Source organism: Sceloporus occidentalis, unplaced genomic scaffold (assembly GCF_023333645.1).
Source record: "Sceloporus occidentalis isolate IW3139 unplaced genomic scaffold, rSceOcc1.0.p SCAF_37, whole genome shotgun sequence".
Taxonomy (NCBI): domain Eukaryota; kingdom Metazoa; phylum Chordata; class Lepidosauria; order Squamata; family Phrynosomatidae; genus Sceloporus; species Sceloporus occidentalis.
In genome coordinates this window covers 4,428,096-4,446,895 of record NW_028317017.1, presented here as the reverse complement: position 1 = coordinate 4,446,895, position 18,800 = coordinate 4,428,096, and the positions used below count along the sequence as shown (strand labels likewise).

Below are 18,800 nucleotides of genomic sequence, written 5' to 3'. Positions count from 1 at the left end.
GAGCATTAAAAAAGTCTTTGAAGCTGGTAATAATGGCATCTGCTACTGATGACTTATGTAATTATTTATCACCAGGGACGTGCAAGGTGTTTCTTATCATATCAATGGCTTATTGTTGTACAAAACTGGCACGTTGTATTTATTTGCTTTTTTCATATAACCACACACAAATATGTGCTAATTAGACACACGAATGGTGAGATGCCACAAAACATAAGAATTTAGATGTAAAACAGGATACATACAAAGGGAGGAGGCCTTCTCCATAGCTTGCAGCTGTGCAATTAGTGCATTTGGCCAAGTTGGGTGCCTTTAACATGCCTGCCCACGCATACACACACACTTGCCTATACACACAAGCATCCTAGCATACACTTGCCCTTACACAGACAAACTTTCCTTCACACACTTTGAAAACACAAGCACACTTTCTTTCTCCTCCCTTTTTCTATTTCTTTCCCCTTTCTCTGCCCCCCTTCTCCCTCTCTCTGTCCATCTCCTATCTCTCTATGTCCACCTTCTACCGCTGCCTCTCTCTACACCCCTTCTCATTGTCTCTTCCTTTTACCCCAATATCTCCTTTTTACCTTTATTTCTTTCCCCTCTCCCCGTCTCTCCTATTTCTTGCTACCCTTTCCTTTTCTTCCTACCCTAGTGGTCCTATGGTGAATACTGTGTGGGTTTACTACTAAGAGCCAGGGAATGTCATCATATCTCGGTGCTTAGCATCAATAATCAGCACGCACCAAGTGGTAAAACAGAGATAGAAACACCCTTGTGCTTGCTTGGTTTTGGGCTGGTTAGGAGGTCAGTGATGTCCCCAACTTGCCCTGCTCCCCCAGACGCAGACAGTTCAGTCTTCTTTGGAGAGTACCAATAGGTTGACGGGCACCACAAACTGCCGTGACCGACACCAGTGTCTGTGTACAGACTTTACTGTTCCCTGTGTCTAAGTGTATTCGTCACTAACCCTAGGCTGGCCCCATGGATCACAAAAGACAGTCATCCACATCTGCTGGCCTCCAGAAGAATAACATTGTTTTAGAAGATTAATATTTTTGGTGATAATTGATAAGCCCGCTTGGCAATATTGTTCTATAGATGTTAGCACAGTTGGTGCAGAAACATAAAAATTCATGAAAGATTCCTAATTACAGAATTATCTGAACTAAGCTGCAGTTGGTAACAAGTCTGAAGAATAACCATTGTTTTAAAAAGAAAAAGAAAACATCAATGTAGATCTAGTTCCTTTTCATGACTGCAGAAATAATTTTTGTGCAAGACAAGCCTTACAAGGATATTATCGCAGCCCTATGAAGCCCATTGAACAGTTGTTTGAAGTTGTTATTTGAATTTGATAGTGATAAATACAAAGTTCTAGCACGGTGATAGACAGGCATGCTGGTAATAATGTTGTTGTGTAAATTATCTTTCATTCAACATGATAATTAACATTTGTTGAATGTTAAAATGTCTTCCTCAAAAATTGGTGTCCTGTCACACTACCACATCCTACACTTTAGAACTAAGTATAGTTAATGGAACCTTGCCACATAGCCCCTACACAAGACCCTTTCCAGCGGTGGACCCTAGTTGGCTCTAGTTACATCAGGATGCAGGATGGGGATGTGATTACTTTTGCACCCCCCCCCCCCACACACACACACACAAGAAAGACACTAACATGCAGAAAACTTTGAAAATAAAGCAAATAGTTAAGTGAACCAAACCATAACCCTACCTTTTATTAACTTTAACACAAGAATGGCTTCCATAACTAGACTCATGTTCTGATAGAAGTAGTGATTCACCACCAACTATATTTTTCTATCATTCTTTAACTTGGAAAGAGAGAAGGGCTATTTTGCTTGCCTTACTTTAATGTTTTATTACGGAAGTTATTCCCTTTATGATGGAAGCCATTTTCTTTTCTGTAAATGTCATGCACATCTCTCTGCAAATTAAGTAATTTTCTGATGTAGGGCTCATTATTCCCTTTCTTCTCTGAGCACTGATTTTTATCCACATATAACATACGTTACTATGTGAGTGGCTCCACATAATGTACTATTTGCAGGCAGATTTCTACCAGGCTCACCAGAAAAATCACAACCAACGGATTTATAATATTAATCTAATTTCAAAAGTTTTTATTTACAATTTTAAAAGTCATGCCTACATTAAAGCACAGTCTTACATTGTTTGACATTATTTTCTGATCCAAATTATAATTATAATTCAATTTAAAATACCTTGCCCTAGCTAAAAGAAGGTCAGTTTCATTTTACCTTGCATTACAAAGCATAGAGGATTGTAAAAGGTGACAATGTTACTGATGTATTATCAAGAAAAATGTAGGTTTAATTTTAATAATTGATATCTGTTCTGTTAGCTTGTTTTCCCTTTACTGGTTGTTGTGTATCTTGACGAGTCTTTACAATTACATGTTTTTAATTAAAACCTCAATGTCTCTCTTTAAGCGTTATGTATACAAGGGATTCTAGTTGAAAATTACAAACATTGATTACCACAGTAAAAAAGGGGGCAAATTTTACTTGTTGCTCTATAGGTAGATTCACTCTTCAAACTCTGCACCAAGAACATTTTTTATACTTAACCCAAAATGTATTTAACATTAGTCCAGTTGCTAGATCTTCATACCTCGGAACTTCCCAGGAAAGGGGTTTCCAAAGCTCTTCAAGAGTACTGGCTTTGCAAGGGTGTGGGACTCGCTGTCTGTGGAAGTAGAGCTAGCTGTCTGTGGGAGTGGAGCGAACAGTCTGTGGAAGTGGGATTAGCTGTGTGAGGGTTTTTTCTTTGCAAATGCATGGAGGCAATTATCAGAATCCCCTCTTTCCCTACTCCCCAGCTTCTTGGGTTGCCGGTGGCGTATTCGGCCAAACACATTCCCTGTTTAGCAGTGTGCATGCGTGGCATACTCTCCCCCAGCTGCCTCCTCTTTAAAGAAAAAGATGAGACTGTTGTGGTAATTTACCTCAAATGTTGCCTACAGAACACATGCTGAGAAACTTTCACATCATACAGAGTATTAAAACATTTTTAGGTTACTTTCTCTTAGAATCAAACCTTGACTGAAATGTAATTGTATGGTTATTGATGTCTTGTGACTGAAAGGTCAGTGAAAATTACCTTTTCTGGCCATCTTAAAATGACACTGTTCTTGTGTGACTACAAAATAACTGAGCGTTGCCCCATCTGTGGTCTTCATATGTTAATTGGACATGGGAGGGCACCAGTTAGCTGATAGAGCTCATATGGCACCTTGGGGACCTATGCAGGGTTTTTTTTCTAGCATTCATTTAATACAATGTGGGCAGATACTTCTAGCTCTACCCACTGTGAATGCAAGTTACAGTTGAACGTGTCAAAGTTTGTATGGTTGTAATTTGAAGACCACATTCATTTGACTCAAAGTTGCTATTTTTTCATTCACAACAGTAGCTTTACGTAACATCAAAAAGTTCACTTTGTGGTGTGCTAGTGCATGATGTGCTAGTGCACGAGTAGACCCATGTCTCATTTATGGACTTTTCTGTTACACATTATTTGGACCCAAAATGAGTCAGTTGTTTTACCAGTTCAATATTGCTATGCTTTCCATGTAGCCTGCTTCATTCAATCTAAATTGAGCAACCCTGTAAAATAAAGCTATTCGACCCAGTGGAAATCTTGTTTATGCTCAACTGATCCTCAGTTATTTTTCCAGGACACATAGGCACCTCATGTGTGGAACAACACAGATAAAGTGCACTGCAGTTATTTAATTATATATCCAATATATAATCAAAAGCTTTGTATTCTTTTATTTAGGCATGGGGATGAAATTCCAAGCAGTTTGTTGACAAATGTATTCTGTTTCGAAATGTATGGGAACAATTGCAAAAAGGTAGTTAGCATTTCAAGTCTATTCTGCATATTACTTAGCAAAATCTATGTTACATGCCCCTCAATACAGCCATTCATCATAAAATTTAGGGTTGCTCTGAAATTTCCTTTACTAGATCAGAAAGATTTATAGCCAGCTACTGATGTCAAGATTAAAGCAAGGTCTAACATCTTTCTGATTTACTGGGACTCCTCTTGGTGAAATGTAAGTAAATTATTTATTAAAGAATATGTTTTACTTTTATCAGAAATATGAATAAAATATTGTTCTTGAAATGGTGATGGTAAATGTAAAAAATGGACCATAATAATAAAAATGCAATTAAAGTTCTCAATTAGACTAACTTAAAATATTGAATCATTTCCTGGTTGCTATGATAATTGCTCTATGTTTGGCAGTCAAGTTTTGAATAATAATAATACCATCTAACTACAAAACAAAATTTCTATGAGTCTATGATGTTGAAGTTTGTGTTTATACAAACATGTGAGTAATCCCAGAAAAACAGCATTTCATTGCTTAGTCGCAAAACATCCAATACTCCAATGTAAGGAGACAATTAATGCAACAATCATTGTAGGCAGGCATAACCTATTTATCAAAGGCTTCACTTCCATACATTAAATAACCTTTTTAAAAAACAGAGTTTAGATATATTTTGCCCCTAAATAGCTAGGCTGATTTCTGTAATAGTGCTATAGTTATATTTGGATGACAATTTCTTGATTTTTATGACGGGCTTTCTTTTTAATTAGGGATATACTTTTTCAGGATACATTAAGCAATTTATAAATGTCTAGTTTAAACCATATCATACACTATATCACATAATATCATGATAAAAATGACAAAAAATATTTTCCCCTTTTTTCACCAGTATAGACAAAACTAATAACAGATAAAAACCCATAAATGTTCTTAAATGTATGTAATGTGGCTGTATAAAAATTATACCAAGGAAACATCTAGACATAAAATAAGTATTTACCAATTATTTCACTGACCTAAATATTACCGTATCTCAAGCTTTACATATGATAGCCTGGACTTTCACACTGGGAAGGGGTCAAAAGAGGGCTCAGTCAAACTCTTTCATTCCCAATGGATTTTTATGTCCAAGTTTCTTCCTGGGAACCAAGCCAATTTATATTTTTACAAACAGATTAAATTGGAGGTCCGATTTGATTTAAAAGTTTGTCATGGTTCAACTGGGTCCAAAATTTGCAGGGATCTAGTATATACTGAACTGGATTTGTGTATTACTGTTTTAAAATAAAATAGTACATTACAGATTAGTTGTATTATAATGATTTTCTTTTAGATAGTATTTTGTACACGGTTATTATTCAGAAATGTATACATTCTTGATGGCCTTTTCCACTACTGCGCTCTCAGATACTGTTTTGTGTTCCAACACTGATACTCACTAAAATACAAGGCTTTTAAAGGTAACCAAAATATATTTATCTCCATAGATTCAACCTAAACAACGAAAAGAATGCTTCTGAGTTTTAACAGAAGTAGCAGTTGGGTTGTTTTCAAAGGTTCTTTTGCTTTTTATGTCCAAGTCTCTCCCTGGGAACCAAGCCAATCTCAATTTTAAACCCAGTGCAGAGAGAATACTGTGCTCCTAAAGCTACGCTTTACAGTCCATTATGAGCAAAGAGCTGGACCCGCTCTGAAAAAAACCCCAGACAATTTAATCTTCTGAGCAAATCCCATGAAACAGCTAAATGGAAAACACGATGCAATGCTCTAAGGATACTAAAAGGTAAATGGAAATAAGTGCTTAATGAAAAATACTATTTATATACAACTAATGACTGAAAACTGCAAACCTATCTATTCAACTTTTTCCAATTGTATCCTGAAGTCTCCAGAAATTTGATGTATTGTGTCTTTTAAATGTGACAAAACAATACAAAGCCTTTTAGCTGTACATTAACCTCGGCACTCATGTTGCTGACATAAACAATTCTACTACTGGCAAAGCACCTTTGACAATACCTAATTCTTTTTGGGGTGTCATTTCTCTGTAGCCCTCCTTGGATTTGCCTGTGGTTGGCAACACGTAAAATGCGCATGTGCTGATGTTGCCATTCTAGGGACATCCCTCAGGTCCCATGTAAGTAAGACATCGGTAATCCGTACAGAAAAACCTTATAGACAGATTAAATAATAATAATAATAAATGTAATTTATCAGCAACATACTATAAAGAAATTATTTTTTGATCAATCAGCCTTTTGTTTATAAAGCACCTGAATTGAGCAAGTTCCATGTTTTTTTCTTTTGTCTGTAATGTGATTTTTGATTGAATAGCATCTTTATTTCTTAGGCAGGCCTGGACTAGCCAAGTGGGTCGCTTGCTGACAACCATACCATAGCTTCTCCGGTTCTCCGGTACAAGACCCGAATCCTCCGGGTCGCAGGAGCGGAGTCTTGCCACACCTTGCTCTCCGCCCATTTTCCATTTAAATGACAGTGTTTCCCTTTGACATCGGCTGAAATGCCCCTGACGCCAGTGGAAACGCCCCCGACATTTGCTGGACCTCCCACTGATGTCAGCGGGGCCGCCCACTGACATCAGCGGAACTCAAACTGATGTCAGCAGGACCACCCACTGACATCATGGGAACTCCCACTGATGTCAGCGGGACCGCCCATTGACATCAGGGGAACTCCCACTGACGTCAGCTGGACCTCCCACCGACATCAGGGGGAACTCTCACCGACGTCAGTGAGCAGTCCTGGGCGTGTCCGACAAGGGAGGGCTCCGGGTAGCCCAGAAGTTCCCAGGTATGCTGACAACTCTATAAACCCAGCCAATCTGCCATACCAGCGTATGTCATCAGGTGGTCTCTGGCCCTAAGGTGCCAGGGCCGCCCCATCATCACTAGTCTGACACTGTTCTTAGGACCGTGGGAGGTCCAATTTCTATTGTAATCAGTTACTTACAAACTAGCAACTGGCTAGTTATAATGCCTACAAAATATTGATAGTATTAAAAGTGACTGATTGGATGAAACTGTCATTATGTCAGCATCCCCCTTGCCAGCAATTCAAACTAAAATAAACTGTACATTATTGCTTTGCCTTTATATTAGATTGTATGCAAAAACCCTTCATAGTTAGATGATATAAGACAATATGTGTCAATATATATACCATGCAGCAAGATTCCTCTCTGGTGTAAGAACCCTTATAATACACCAAAAACGTACAATATAACAAGTGAAAAAATGTGAGGGTGCGTATATAAGTGTGAACGTATCTTTCAATTCCTTAATTTCCACGTGCCGACGTTAAGTGTTTTATAAATACATAACCATTAAAAAACACCTATATTATGTGTATGAACTTACAAAGATGGAGCCTATCATATCACGGTTCAGAATTATTGGGGCTATATTAGGACATTCCACCTCTCATTACGTTTCTGGAACTTAATAGATTTATGTGGCAACTATAGTGGAACCAAAAATGAGAAGAATATAGCCGATGTTAGAGTAAAATGTTAGTTTTTTCTAAACTAAAGTAGTATAGGCTTACATTAAAAGATGTAACGGCACAAGTAGTCTCTTGTCCGTTTTAAGACCGTCACTTCAGTTCATCTGGATGTTGTGTCTTCAAAGAGGGGAATGGATCCCCTGCGTTCTTCCATTCCCATGCCAAAGTGTTTCGCTAATGCTTCTTCAAAGGACTTCTGACATTTCTTGTTATCCATCTTATATACATATTTTTAACCCCATCTTTACCTTGAGGTAACTTTAATTAACATTATTCTGTATACATAATATTATATATTACAATATTACCGTATTTGCTCGACTATAAGACAAGGTTTTTTTCAGAGCAAATGCGAGCAGCTTCTTTTCTTCTAGCAGCGGAGAACAGGAAGCTAGTAGAGTGTCACATAACTCTGCCTCCCCCTCCTTCCTCTGGGGGCGGGGCCAGAGAAGTTGCTCGCACAGCCGGGCCCCTGCAGAAGTCTTCCAGTGAGAGATCTGCAGTTCAGGTAAGGGGGTGGGGGAGGGTTTTTGAGCAAGTATGTGTGATTAATGGAATGAATGAGTATTTAAATGTTTGTGAATGAGTGTGTGCATGATAGCATGGATGTGTAAGGTGGGTGGTGGTGGTAGCATGGCATAGGGAGGCTGTACTCACACTCCTATCATCCCCAGGTTCCAGCATGTACTGGCTGCCTTGGCTTGATAGGAGTGTGATTGCTGTTAGCAGTTATATATATATATATACCTCCAGAAATGCCTTTTAACCCCCTATATGCCACTGTGCCCCATGATATGCCTTTTAATCCCCTATATGCCACTCTGGCATATAGAGGGTTAAAAGGCACATCATGGGGCAGAGTGGCAAATAGGGGGTATAAGGCATTTCTGGGGGCAGAGTGGCAACCCTGGGGGCAGATGTACATAACTGGGGGGGCAGGTTGGCAAATAAAAGGAAATAAAAAAAAAATATATTTTTCTCAATCATAGCTTTTATTAGATATGAAAAAATTGTTTACATGCATTAATATTTACTAGTAAAACTTTTTTTTCTATAGGGTAGTCTTATATTCAGGATTTTTGTTTTTTTCCTAAATTAATATTTAGATTTTGGGGGGTCGTCTTATAATCAGGGTCGTCTTATAATCAAGCAAATATGGTAAAATAATAAACAAGAACATTTATAAAAAAATTTTCATAGATTTTTTAAGTATTTATGTAAGTATGCACACCTTCACATTTTTTCACTTTCTAATTAAATGTCAAGTACTCAAAATGCATGTTTGTCCAGCAACAGCTAAACCTCTTTCATGTTAGATAAGATAGGAAAATATATATTTATTTATCGCTTTATGTATTTAGTGTCCTGGTCCTTCAAGATCATTTGCCACCGACAGGAGCTTTGTAATAAAAATGATTTGTAAGACTCAACAGACTAAAATTCTGGCCAACTGCCAAACAGAATCCATCATTCCAACACAACGTACCCGTAGAAAAGACACTGAATAGGCAAAGGCCCGAAGACTGACATTACAAATAAATTAAATTTGTCACCGCCACACAGTGTTGCTGAGACCTAATCTGGTTTTAGATTGTGCTTGTTATTAACCCCTTAAGGACAATGGGCGGTCCCTATACCCATTGAAAACAATGCATTTTGAGCCCGTACATGTACGGGCTTTGTCATTAAGGGGTTAACTGTTTGTAAACATAGCAGAGTATAAAATGATGCATGTAAAATGATTTATACGCTTACATGCATATATGTATAAATATTTGAAAATATTTCATGAAGACAAATTAAACGTGTGAATAACCTTATTATGGGCTAAGCCATAAGGAATGCCGCTCATCAGGGGGGGGTGCCACCATGCCGGCACCCCTCCAGAGACGGACACTAATGTGCTGCTGAGGAGCAAGCTCCGTTTGGAAGATCAAGGATCTCCCTCTAACCGGCTTAAAGTCAATCAAATGAGCGGGAGGTCTGTTAATGCAGACCTCCGATCCTGCTCCCTTGCGATGCGCGCGGCAACTGATGCTGTGCATAGGGATTTAGTGTCATATCCCGACGCACAACACTGAAGACGCGCCCACCGCCTTCCATGATCACTGCACCGGAAGGACAGGACAGAGAAGAAGAGCCAAGAGGAAGAGGAAGAGGAAAAGTGACAGAGAAAAGGTAGGAAAACATTCAGTGAGAGTGGATTAGTAAGTGTGTGAGAGTGATCGGTGTTATGCTGTAGTTTATGCTGAATGTTTGTGAATGAGTGTGTGTATCGTAGCATTGATGTTTAAGTGTGTGTGGGGGGGTAGCATGGCATCATCACATTCCTATCATGCCCAGGTTCCAGCATGTACTGGCTGCCTGGGCATGATCGGAGCGTGATATCTGTTAACAATTATATATTGTTAGCAATCACAATCCTATCATGCTAAGTCAGCCAGTACATGTTGGAATCTGGGTATGCCTGGGCATGATAGGATTGCGATTGATGTTAACAATATTGTTATTGATTTTTTAGTCTCATTTTGGTATGTTACTTACTTTTAATAAAAGTGTTTTTGTTTTTAAAGGTGCGGGGGGTAATTTTTGGTTCCGGCCAAGTGAATGCTTAATTTTTGGTTTCGGTCCAGAATTTTCATTTCGGTGCATCCCTAAGCCAGACACTGAAGTGGTAGGCCTACACCACATCAATGTTTGGCTTAGTATATAGTGATAGAGTTTATGCTGCATTATTGTCAATGTCTGGCTTAATATATAGTGATAGGGATTATGCTGTACCCCGTCAATGTTTGCCTCAGTATATAGTGATAGGTGTTATGCTGTACCACCGTCAATGTTTGCCTCAGTATATAGTGATAGGTGTTATGCTGTACCACCGTCAATGTGTGCCTCAGTATATAATGATAGGTGTTATGCTGTACCACCGTCAATGTTTGCCTCAGTATATAGTGATAGGTGTTATGCTGTACCACCACCGTCAGTGTGTGCCTCAGTATATAGTTATAGGTGTTATGCTGAACCCCCGTCAATGTTTGCCTCAGTATATAGTGATAGGTGTTTTGCTGTACCACCGTCAGTCCGTGCCTCAGTATATAGTGATAGGTGTTATGCAATACCACCGTCAGTGCGTGCCTCAGTATTTAACGATAACAGTTATGCTGTACCACCGTCCATGTTTGCCTCAGTATATAATAACAGTTATCCTATACCACCGTCAATGTTTGCCTCAGTATATAATGATAACAGTTATGCTGTAGCACCGTCAATGTTTGCCTCAGTATATAATGATAACAGTTATGCTGTAGCACCGTCAATGTTTGCCTCAGAGTATAATGATAGCAGTTATGCTGTACCACCGTCAATGTTTGCCTCTGTATATAATGATAGCAGTTATGCAGTACCACCATCAATGTTTGGATGTTGTGCTATGTTTCTGGTAAAGATGATAATAGCTTTCGAGCTTTCAAGATGATCTAGGTCTCTTCTTCAGGGATATTATAGAGACCTAAATAGTCTTGAAAGCTTGCAATCTATTATATGTGTGTTGGCTAATAAAGGTATCATCTTTATTTTTATCATCAAATTCGCTCTCTCTTTCAACGACTAACACTGTAGAGCTCTATATGTCTGAGTGGATAAGTGTATATCTAAGACACTGTGTGACAGTGGTGAATAAGGCAGCTGAACTCTCTATAAAATCTGTTTGTTCATATAGAAATGGCTGCACAGATGGCAATACCTCTGACATTCAGCGCCATCATGAAGGTTAATAAATGGATATGATCCTTTTTATTTCATTTAGAGGAACACGAATTCAGACTACTCAATATATGAAACTCTACTGACCTTGTACAGACCTTGTTTGGTTATTAATCAACATATGTATTAACTCACTCATACACAAATGCATTCAGATAATATCAAATCAGACAGATAGGGCCCCGGGTAAGTTATTGAATAAATACACCTTTGAATAAATACATCTTCTCCTACCGCTGATGTTAGCTGTATATTATGCTCACTAATACACGACTATGAAAATCCATTTTCCACATGAAAGGTGCTATCCTATTTTACAAGTCACAGAATTCAGGGCAATGCCAGTTTATTCAACCTAATTTAGTTTTATATTAGGACATTTTTCTATCAATGTTATAGATACCTATGTCCCAAGATTTCAAATGGCCAAAGAGGGACATCAAGATTCACAGAGGTGCGTAATTAGGGCTTGTGGGTAGGGACAGGGTTTTAGACATTTTATGTGACTTTGTGACCTATAGATAGTTATATCTGCAACCAAGAAAGGCATTTTGAAGAAGAATAATGTATTTTATTTACACAATTTAATTTATAAACACATTTTATGCTGTAGAACACTAGGATACACTCATACTGGCTAAACATAGAACATAGAAAATAGAACATCAGGGGAGTAAAGAGGGACAAGGTGATTAAGGGCCAAAATAGAGACATTTGGGAGGTACGTAGATAGAAGCTTAATAGATATAAAATTATTTATGAATAAAAAGTGAGTAGTGCGCAATAAAATTATATAAATAATATGAAATACAATTATATAAGCAAAAAAATATAATAAATAAATGTGAATGTGCTGCTGGTACACCTCAAAACAAATCCCCACTGCAAAAACATATATAGGTGACCGCGCCCCTCACACCAAGTGAGTATAAATAACGCAAATGATACCAATTCAATGTAGCTTCAAGGAAATCCGAGCAGTATGTAAAATTCAATCATAGAACAAAGAGAAAAGAAAAAAACATCATAGTGTAGTTCATCAAAATAATTGTGTATATATATCTAACAGGCAAAATGGACCCTTACGTTTGGTGGGGCTTATTCAAGCCCATAAACCGCGTAGGGGGGTGAGCGGGAGGGATTGTTCGTCTCCCGAATAGATTTCACTCTCCACCGTGGAATTATTCAAAACTTCGTGATCTCGGAAAGAGAGCGAGAATCGAGGTAACTACTCCCAAATTCTTCAAAGCACAGATCCGGAGGCAAGGGTGAGATAAAGATGAATACTTTAATATATAAAATAAATAATCGGACTAGCGGCAGTTTTCAAAATCACGGCGTCCCACGTTCATCCACTGCTGCACAACCGAATGTACATCCGCAAATAAAAGTCACGTCCTCCTTCTCCTCTGTCACAACGTGCAACGTACGACGAGTTTCGTGCTATACTTCCTCAGGTACGTTGGTAGATCCCTTTCTGTGCTCCTTTATATCCGTCTTCAATTAATTAGATCAGTGGTAAATTGTCCACATAGATGTGTCAATTGTCCATAATTGGGTTCTTCATTATAATTAAAGTATATGCATTTAAAAAATTAATTAAACAAGATCACAATATAGAATCATATTAAAATAGTCCTTAGATATATTTAAAACAATCCTTAATTATATTTGAAACAGTTCTTAATTGTATTTTAGAATGTAGGTCTTTATCATTAATACTATAAGGGAATAAATTAGTTAATATACCAGGGGCATCCAACATGCGGCCCGCGGGCCAAATGCGGCCCGCGTAACCTCGAGGTGCGGCCCACGTGAGATCGGCAGCCAGGATCACATGCCCTGCCGCTTACTTGTGGGAGGGTCTATTCTCTGCTCCAGTCCTGCCTCCTCTGTGGGGAGAACGAGGGAGGCCGTGCCCCCTGCTGAAGACTGTGAGCGGCATCGAGAGCTGTAGTAGGTAAGGGCAGGGCCGGCCCGACAATGGAGCCGAGTGGGGCAGCCGCTCCAGGCGGCACTTTTGAAGGGGCGGCACTTCGCCGCTCCAAGCCCTTTTTTTTTTCTTTCTTTCTAAAGCGAAAGAGAGAGAAAGGGGCGCCGAGTGGTTTTCGCTTACCAAGCTGTCAGTACCCGCTCGGCGCCCCTCTCTCCTCTGCGGCGAGTCTTCCTGTTCAGTCTCGGTGCCGGCTTGTAATGCTGAGTGCCGGAAGATTTCCGGCGCTCAGCATTACAAGCCGGCACCGAGACTGAACAGGGAGATTCGCCGCAGGACTGCTGAAAGGTAAGTACAAGTGGGGGAGGAAGGGTAGATAATATGGGGGGGGGGTAGATAATGGGGGGGGCGGCAGGGACGGAGGGAGAGGAAGGGTAAAAAAAGTGGGGGGGCGGCATTTTAAAATTCGCCCCAGGCGGCATTTTGCCTTGGGCCGGCCCTGGGTAAGGGGATGGGGGAGGTTGAATGAGTATGCCTGTGAGGGAATGAATGTATGAATGAATGAGTATATGAATGAATGAGTGTGTGTGTGATAGCATGGATGTGTAAGTGCTGGAACCTAGGCATGATGGGACTGTGATTGCTGTTAGCAATCACACTCCTATCATGCTAAGTCAGCCAGTACATGCTGAAACCTGGCTAGCTGCCCCCCTTGTGTATTGATGCTGCCAGCAGTATGGGGTATGCACTTACAGCCACCCTGTACCAGCATGTACTGGCTGACTTGGCATGATAGGAGTGTGATTGCTAACAGCAATCTGCTAACAGCAATCACAGTCCCATCATGCCTAGTTTCCAGCATTTACTGGTTGCCTGGGTATGAAAAGAGTGTGTTTGCTGTTAGCAATCACACTCCTATCATGCCAAGTCATATTGTTGATTTTTTTTTGTCCAATTGTGGTGTGTTACTTTTAATAAAAGCATGGTTACACACTAAAATTGGACAAAAATTACTGGTACAATGCCCAGCCAACCAGTACATGCTGGAATCTGGGTATGCCTGAGACTGCTGTTAACAATCATAATATATAAAAAATGTTGTACAATTTTGGTGTGCAACTTACTTTTATTAAAAGTATGCGGGGGGGGTCATTTTCAGTTTTGGCTAAGTGAACCCCGAATTTTCGGTTTTGGTCCAAAATTCATTTCGGTATATCCCTAAAATAAATAGAACTATTTCATTTTAACTTATCCAGAATCCTGAATTTGTAGTCACAAAACGTTCTAGGCCCAGAAATCAGTGAGAGGAAAAGTAAAGGTTTTGTGTCATTTACTTTATTTTAATCTGCATATCTTATTAAAGGCCATATTTTCACGCAGTGAAAAATGAGTGCGGCCCGCGCATGTATACAATTCTGATGAAGTGGCCCACTGCAGAAAAAACTTGGACACCCCTGTAATATACATTATCATAAGTAGTAAATCTGTAAGATAACAACTATATAATAGATCATATGTAAATATACAGAATAAGAATATAAATAAATAAATATTCGCGTAATTCGCATATGTGGTATAAAATTATTATCACCATCCACATTAATTTACAATGTTGTTAGGGGGCTATTTAAACATCTTGCCTTAAAATACATTGTCTCCTGAAATAGATTTTTTAAAAATATAGTAAGAATTCGATAGAAAAGTACTAATATACTGATTAAAAAGCCTCAGAATCATTTGTATTTATACATAAAATAATTTATATAAAATACATTATAAAATATATATAAAACCAAAGTATTAATATGTATATATATCATAATAAATAGTTAAAAAAATAATAATAATAATTTAGAGAAAATGACAAAGTTCAAAGTCATTATTCAATCCATTCGGTATAAGAGTTTTTAAATTATAAATCCATTTCATTTCAGCCTTACCTAACTGGTCTAAAAAGTTGCCCCCTCTCCAAAAGCTATTTATTCTTGCAATTCCTAAGAATTCGAGACATTTTGCATCTTTATTATGGTGTGTTAAAAAATGTAAGGGTACACTATGGTTTAATGCTCCTTTTTTAATGTTTCTCATGTGTTCTTGTATTCGGATGTGTAATTGTCTCGTAGTGCATCCTACACATACTGTAGTCCACAAGGACATGTTAGCATATAGATCACATTTTTTGAATGGCAAGTTAATTGCTGTTTGATGCAGTACTGCTTCTTTGTTACAAATGAAGAGAAAACCTTAACTTTGTTTCTACTGCTTTCTTTGATGGTTCTACATGCTAGACAGAGACCACATTTCTCAAAGGCATTGTCTCCCTCCTGTATTTTTTGGTTTGAGGTTTTTAAATAACTTCTAACCAGCTGATTTTTTTAGTTTTGGTGCGCCTCTAAATACTATTTTTGGATGTTGTCCCAAAAGTTCTTCCAGGTATGGGTCTGTTTTTAGTAAATGCCAGTGCCGGTTAATTACCCTTTTTATTTCCATCCCTGCTCCATTATAATTAAGGATTAGAGGGATGTTGGTTGGTATCTGATTTGTTGGTGTTTTAGTTGCATTTGTCTGTGTGTATATCATATTTAACCGTTCCTTTTCTGCTACTTCTCGTATAGTTTTTTCTAAACTTTCAGGACTGTAACGTTTTTCTTCAAATAAGTTCTTAAGTTGTTTGGCTTGTCTCTCAAATTGTTTTTTTTCTGTGCAGTTCTTTCTCATCCTTAAAAACTGGCCCTTAGGAATATTTTCCAACCAAGGTAAATAATGACAACTATCTTTTAAAATATAGATATTTACATCCACTGATTTAAAATAAATCTACTTATGATAATGTATATTAACTAATTTATTCCCTTATAGTATTAATGATAAAGACCTACATTCTATAATACAATTAAGAACTGTTTCAAATATAATTAAGGATTGTTTTAAATATATCTAAGGACTATTTTAATATGATTCTATATTGTGATCTTGTTTAATTAATTTATTAAATGCATATATTTTAATTATAATGATGAACCCAATTATGGACAATTGACAAATCTATGTGGACAATTTACCACTGATCTAATTAATTAAAGACGGATATAAAGGAGCACAGAAAGGGATCTACCAACGTACCTGAGGAAGTATAGCACGAAACGCGTCATACGTTGCACGTTGTGACAGAGGAGAAGGAGGACGTGACTTTTATTAGCGGATGTACATTCGGTTGTGCAGCAGTAGATGAACGCGGGGCGCCGTGATTTTGAAAACTGACGCTAGTCCGATTATTTATTTATTTTATATATTAAAGTATTCATCTTTATCTCACCCTCGCCTCCGGATCTGTGCTTTGAAGAATTTGGGAGTAGTTACCTCGATTTCTCGCTCTCTTTCCGAGATCACGAAGTTTTGAATAATTCCACGGTGGAGAGTGAAATCTATTCGGGAGACGAACAATCCCTCCCGCTCACCCCCCTACGCGGTTTATGGGCTTGAATAAGCCCCACCAAACGTAAGGGTCCATTTTGCCTGTTAGATATATATACACAATTATTTTGATGAACTACACTGTGATGTTTTTTTCTTTTCTCTTTGTTCTATGATTGAATTTTACATACTGCTCGGATTTCCTTAAAGCTACATTGAATTGCTATAAAATTATTTATCTTCAAGTGTTATGCTTGCTGGTGGCATTTGTTGGAATACTATATCAATCCTATAGGGTATGCAGCCAAAGTACTGAATTATATTTTAGACTCATAGGAAAACTCTGTAAAACCAACCTGTTCTTGTGACCACTTCTGCCTTTCTTCAGGAGTCCTAACTTTTGTTTTATAGCCCTTTTGTATGTCACCGATATGTTTTGAAGCAGATGGGATATTTAATGTCTTAGGTCTTCCTTCATGCCTGCTGGCACAATGACTTGCATCTGCTTTCTGGCATATTTCTGTATGATCTTTTGGCACATTTTCCTGTCCGCTATGTTCAGGGCTCATGTCAGTCATGCTGTTGATACTACTCATACTCATGCTCATTTTGATTTCAGCCACAATCTGATCAATGTCTTCTTCCTGATCTTCTACATCGCCGTCCACTTTTCTTGTATGAAATGGAGATTGTGGAAGTGAATTTCCATTAGTTTCCGGTGGGTAGTAGTCATGATATGTCTCTTCATTTTCACTGTACTGTGCTGTTTCCTCTTGGTCTTGGACCTCTAGGGAGGATGACCTGTCTTCCTCCAACATATGCATCTGACTTTCTTGCCCTACTTCTCCATCAATACAATCTTGTTGTTGTTGTATCTTGGATTCTGCCCATTCATCCTCCACTGCTTCAACACATTCATCTGTTTCTATAGGGTGTTCTTCACTATGTAGGTATTCTTCACCATTACAATCCATTCCCTCAAGGTAGCTGTCATCTTCTGGACAATACCGAATGTAATATGTGATCCCTTCTTCTTCATCTGGAAGTCCTTCATCATATTCCTCATCAGAAGTATTATTGACATAGTCGGAACTGGAGTCACCATCACCACTGTTATCATTACAGTCTTGTTCTTCCTGGTTATCTGTTGCATGTCTGTTGTTGGATAATTGTGCATTTTTGTATTCATGCACCAAAGCTTCCTCATATATAGATTCTTCATTTTCACGGTCAGTGACACGAGGCGAAGAAGGGCAGGATCTCGGTCTCTGATCCAACATACTGTTTGTAGTGCTCTGACGTTTCCTGCTTGCCATGTTCATCATCTTACATGACCATCATCTCTTGAGAACCTGTAAAGAGGATATACAGAGAAGAAAGTCAGAATATTTGAGAGAAGTAATAACACAATAATATTTCAGTGTCCTTTTTTATAATTTAAATTAACACCCCAAAACAGGGCTGTAAAAGTCAAGTTCTTTAGGGTAACAAACAGGACAGGATTTATGGAAATGTCTGCCTAATCAAAAAATGTAAAGCTGATTAAGTCACTTGTGTTGATCTTATGTGTATTCTGGTGTTATTGGCCCTGGAAGCATGTAGTTTGACACCCTGATTGCAGAAGAATAATGTGAACATTGTAACTACAACATGATAACGTGACTACTATATCTTAATTTCAAAAATACATATACTTTCGTTGATTTTGCTATTCTCTATTTGTAAGAAGACAGCATTAAGAGCTGCCTGTGCATATTTGAGCAATAGTCCTGTATATACATTAACAAATGTTTTGTTAGATCAACCTAACAGTACATTATAAAACAGAATGTAGTAATAAGCTTAATGTTTTTTTATGTTACCATAGCACTAATAAAATACATTTTTATTTCACACTGAACTAGAATAGGATTATACAACTAAACTCCTTTTTGCTTTTGTGGGATGTTTTGGTAGATCTGATTACCCTATCCATATTCATAAATACAGATTTAAGGTCACTTAAAATAAAGTTATTTACTGGTATGTTTTTATAAATGTTGAGATAAACTATTAGTGCTCAGCCATATTAAGATCATGATGATATAGTCTGAAGACGTTTTATTAAAGTGCTGTCAGAAAGAGGAGAAAGAAAGAAGGAGCATAATCCGTTTTAATCTAGATGAAAACTGGTATTCATAAAACACAAGTGACATATTTGGTTATAAATAGTAAATATCACTATTGAGATTTATTAAAAAATATATGAATTTTACAGATCTGCCATTGCTAAAG

The 18,800-nt window shown here is 38.0% G+C and overlaps 1 protein-coding gene across 2 annotated transcripts in view; it reads right to left on the bottom strand.

Annotated features, from left to right (window-relative positions):
- The window catches only part of LOC149297760 (amyloid-beta A4 precursor protein-binding family A member 2-like), a 67,898-nt gene extending 50,047 nt beyond the window's left edge, over nucleotides 1–17,851 (bottom strand). Inside the window, exon 1 of one of the 2 annotated variants that reach the window (XM_089488269.1) lies at nucleotides 16,883–17,851. In XM_089488269.1, coding sequence (XP_089344395.1) covers nucleotides 16,883–17,851 — 969 coding nt within the window. The remainder of the gene's footprint in view (nucleotides 1–16,882) is intronic. The other variant, XM_089488268.1, reaches the window with a different exon arrangement.
- Nucleotides 17,852–18,800: the final 949 nt, after the last annotated feature.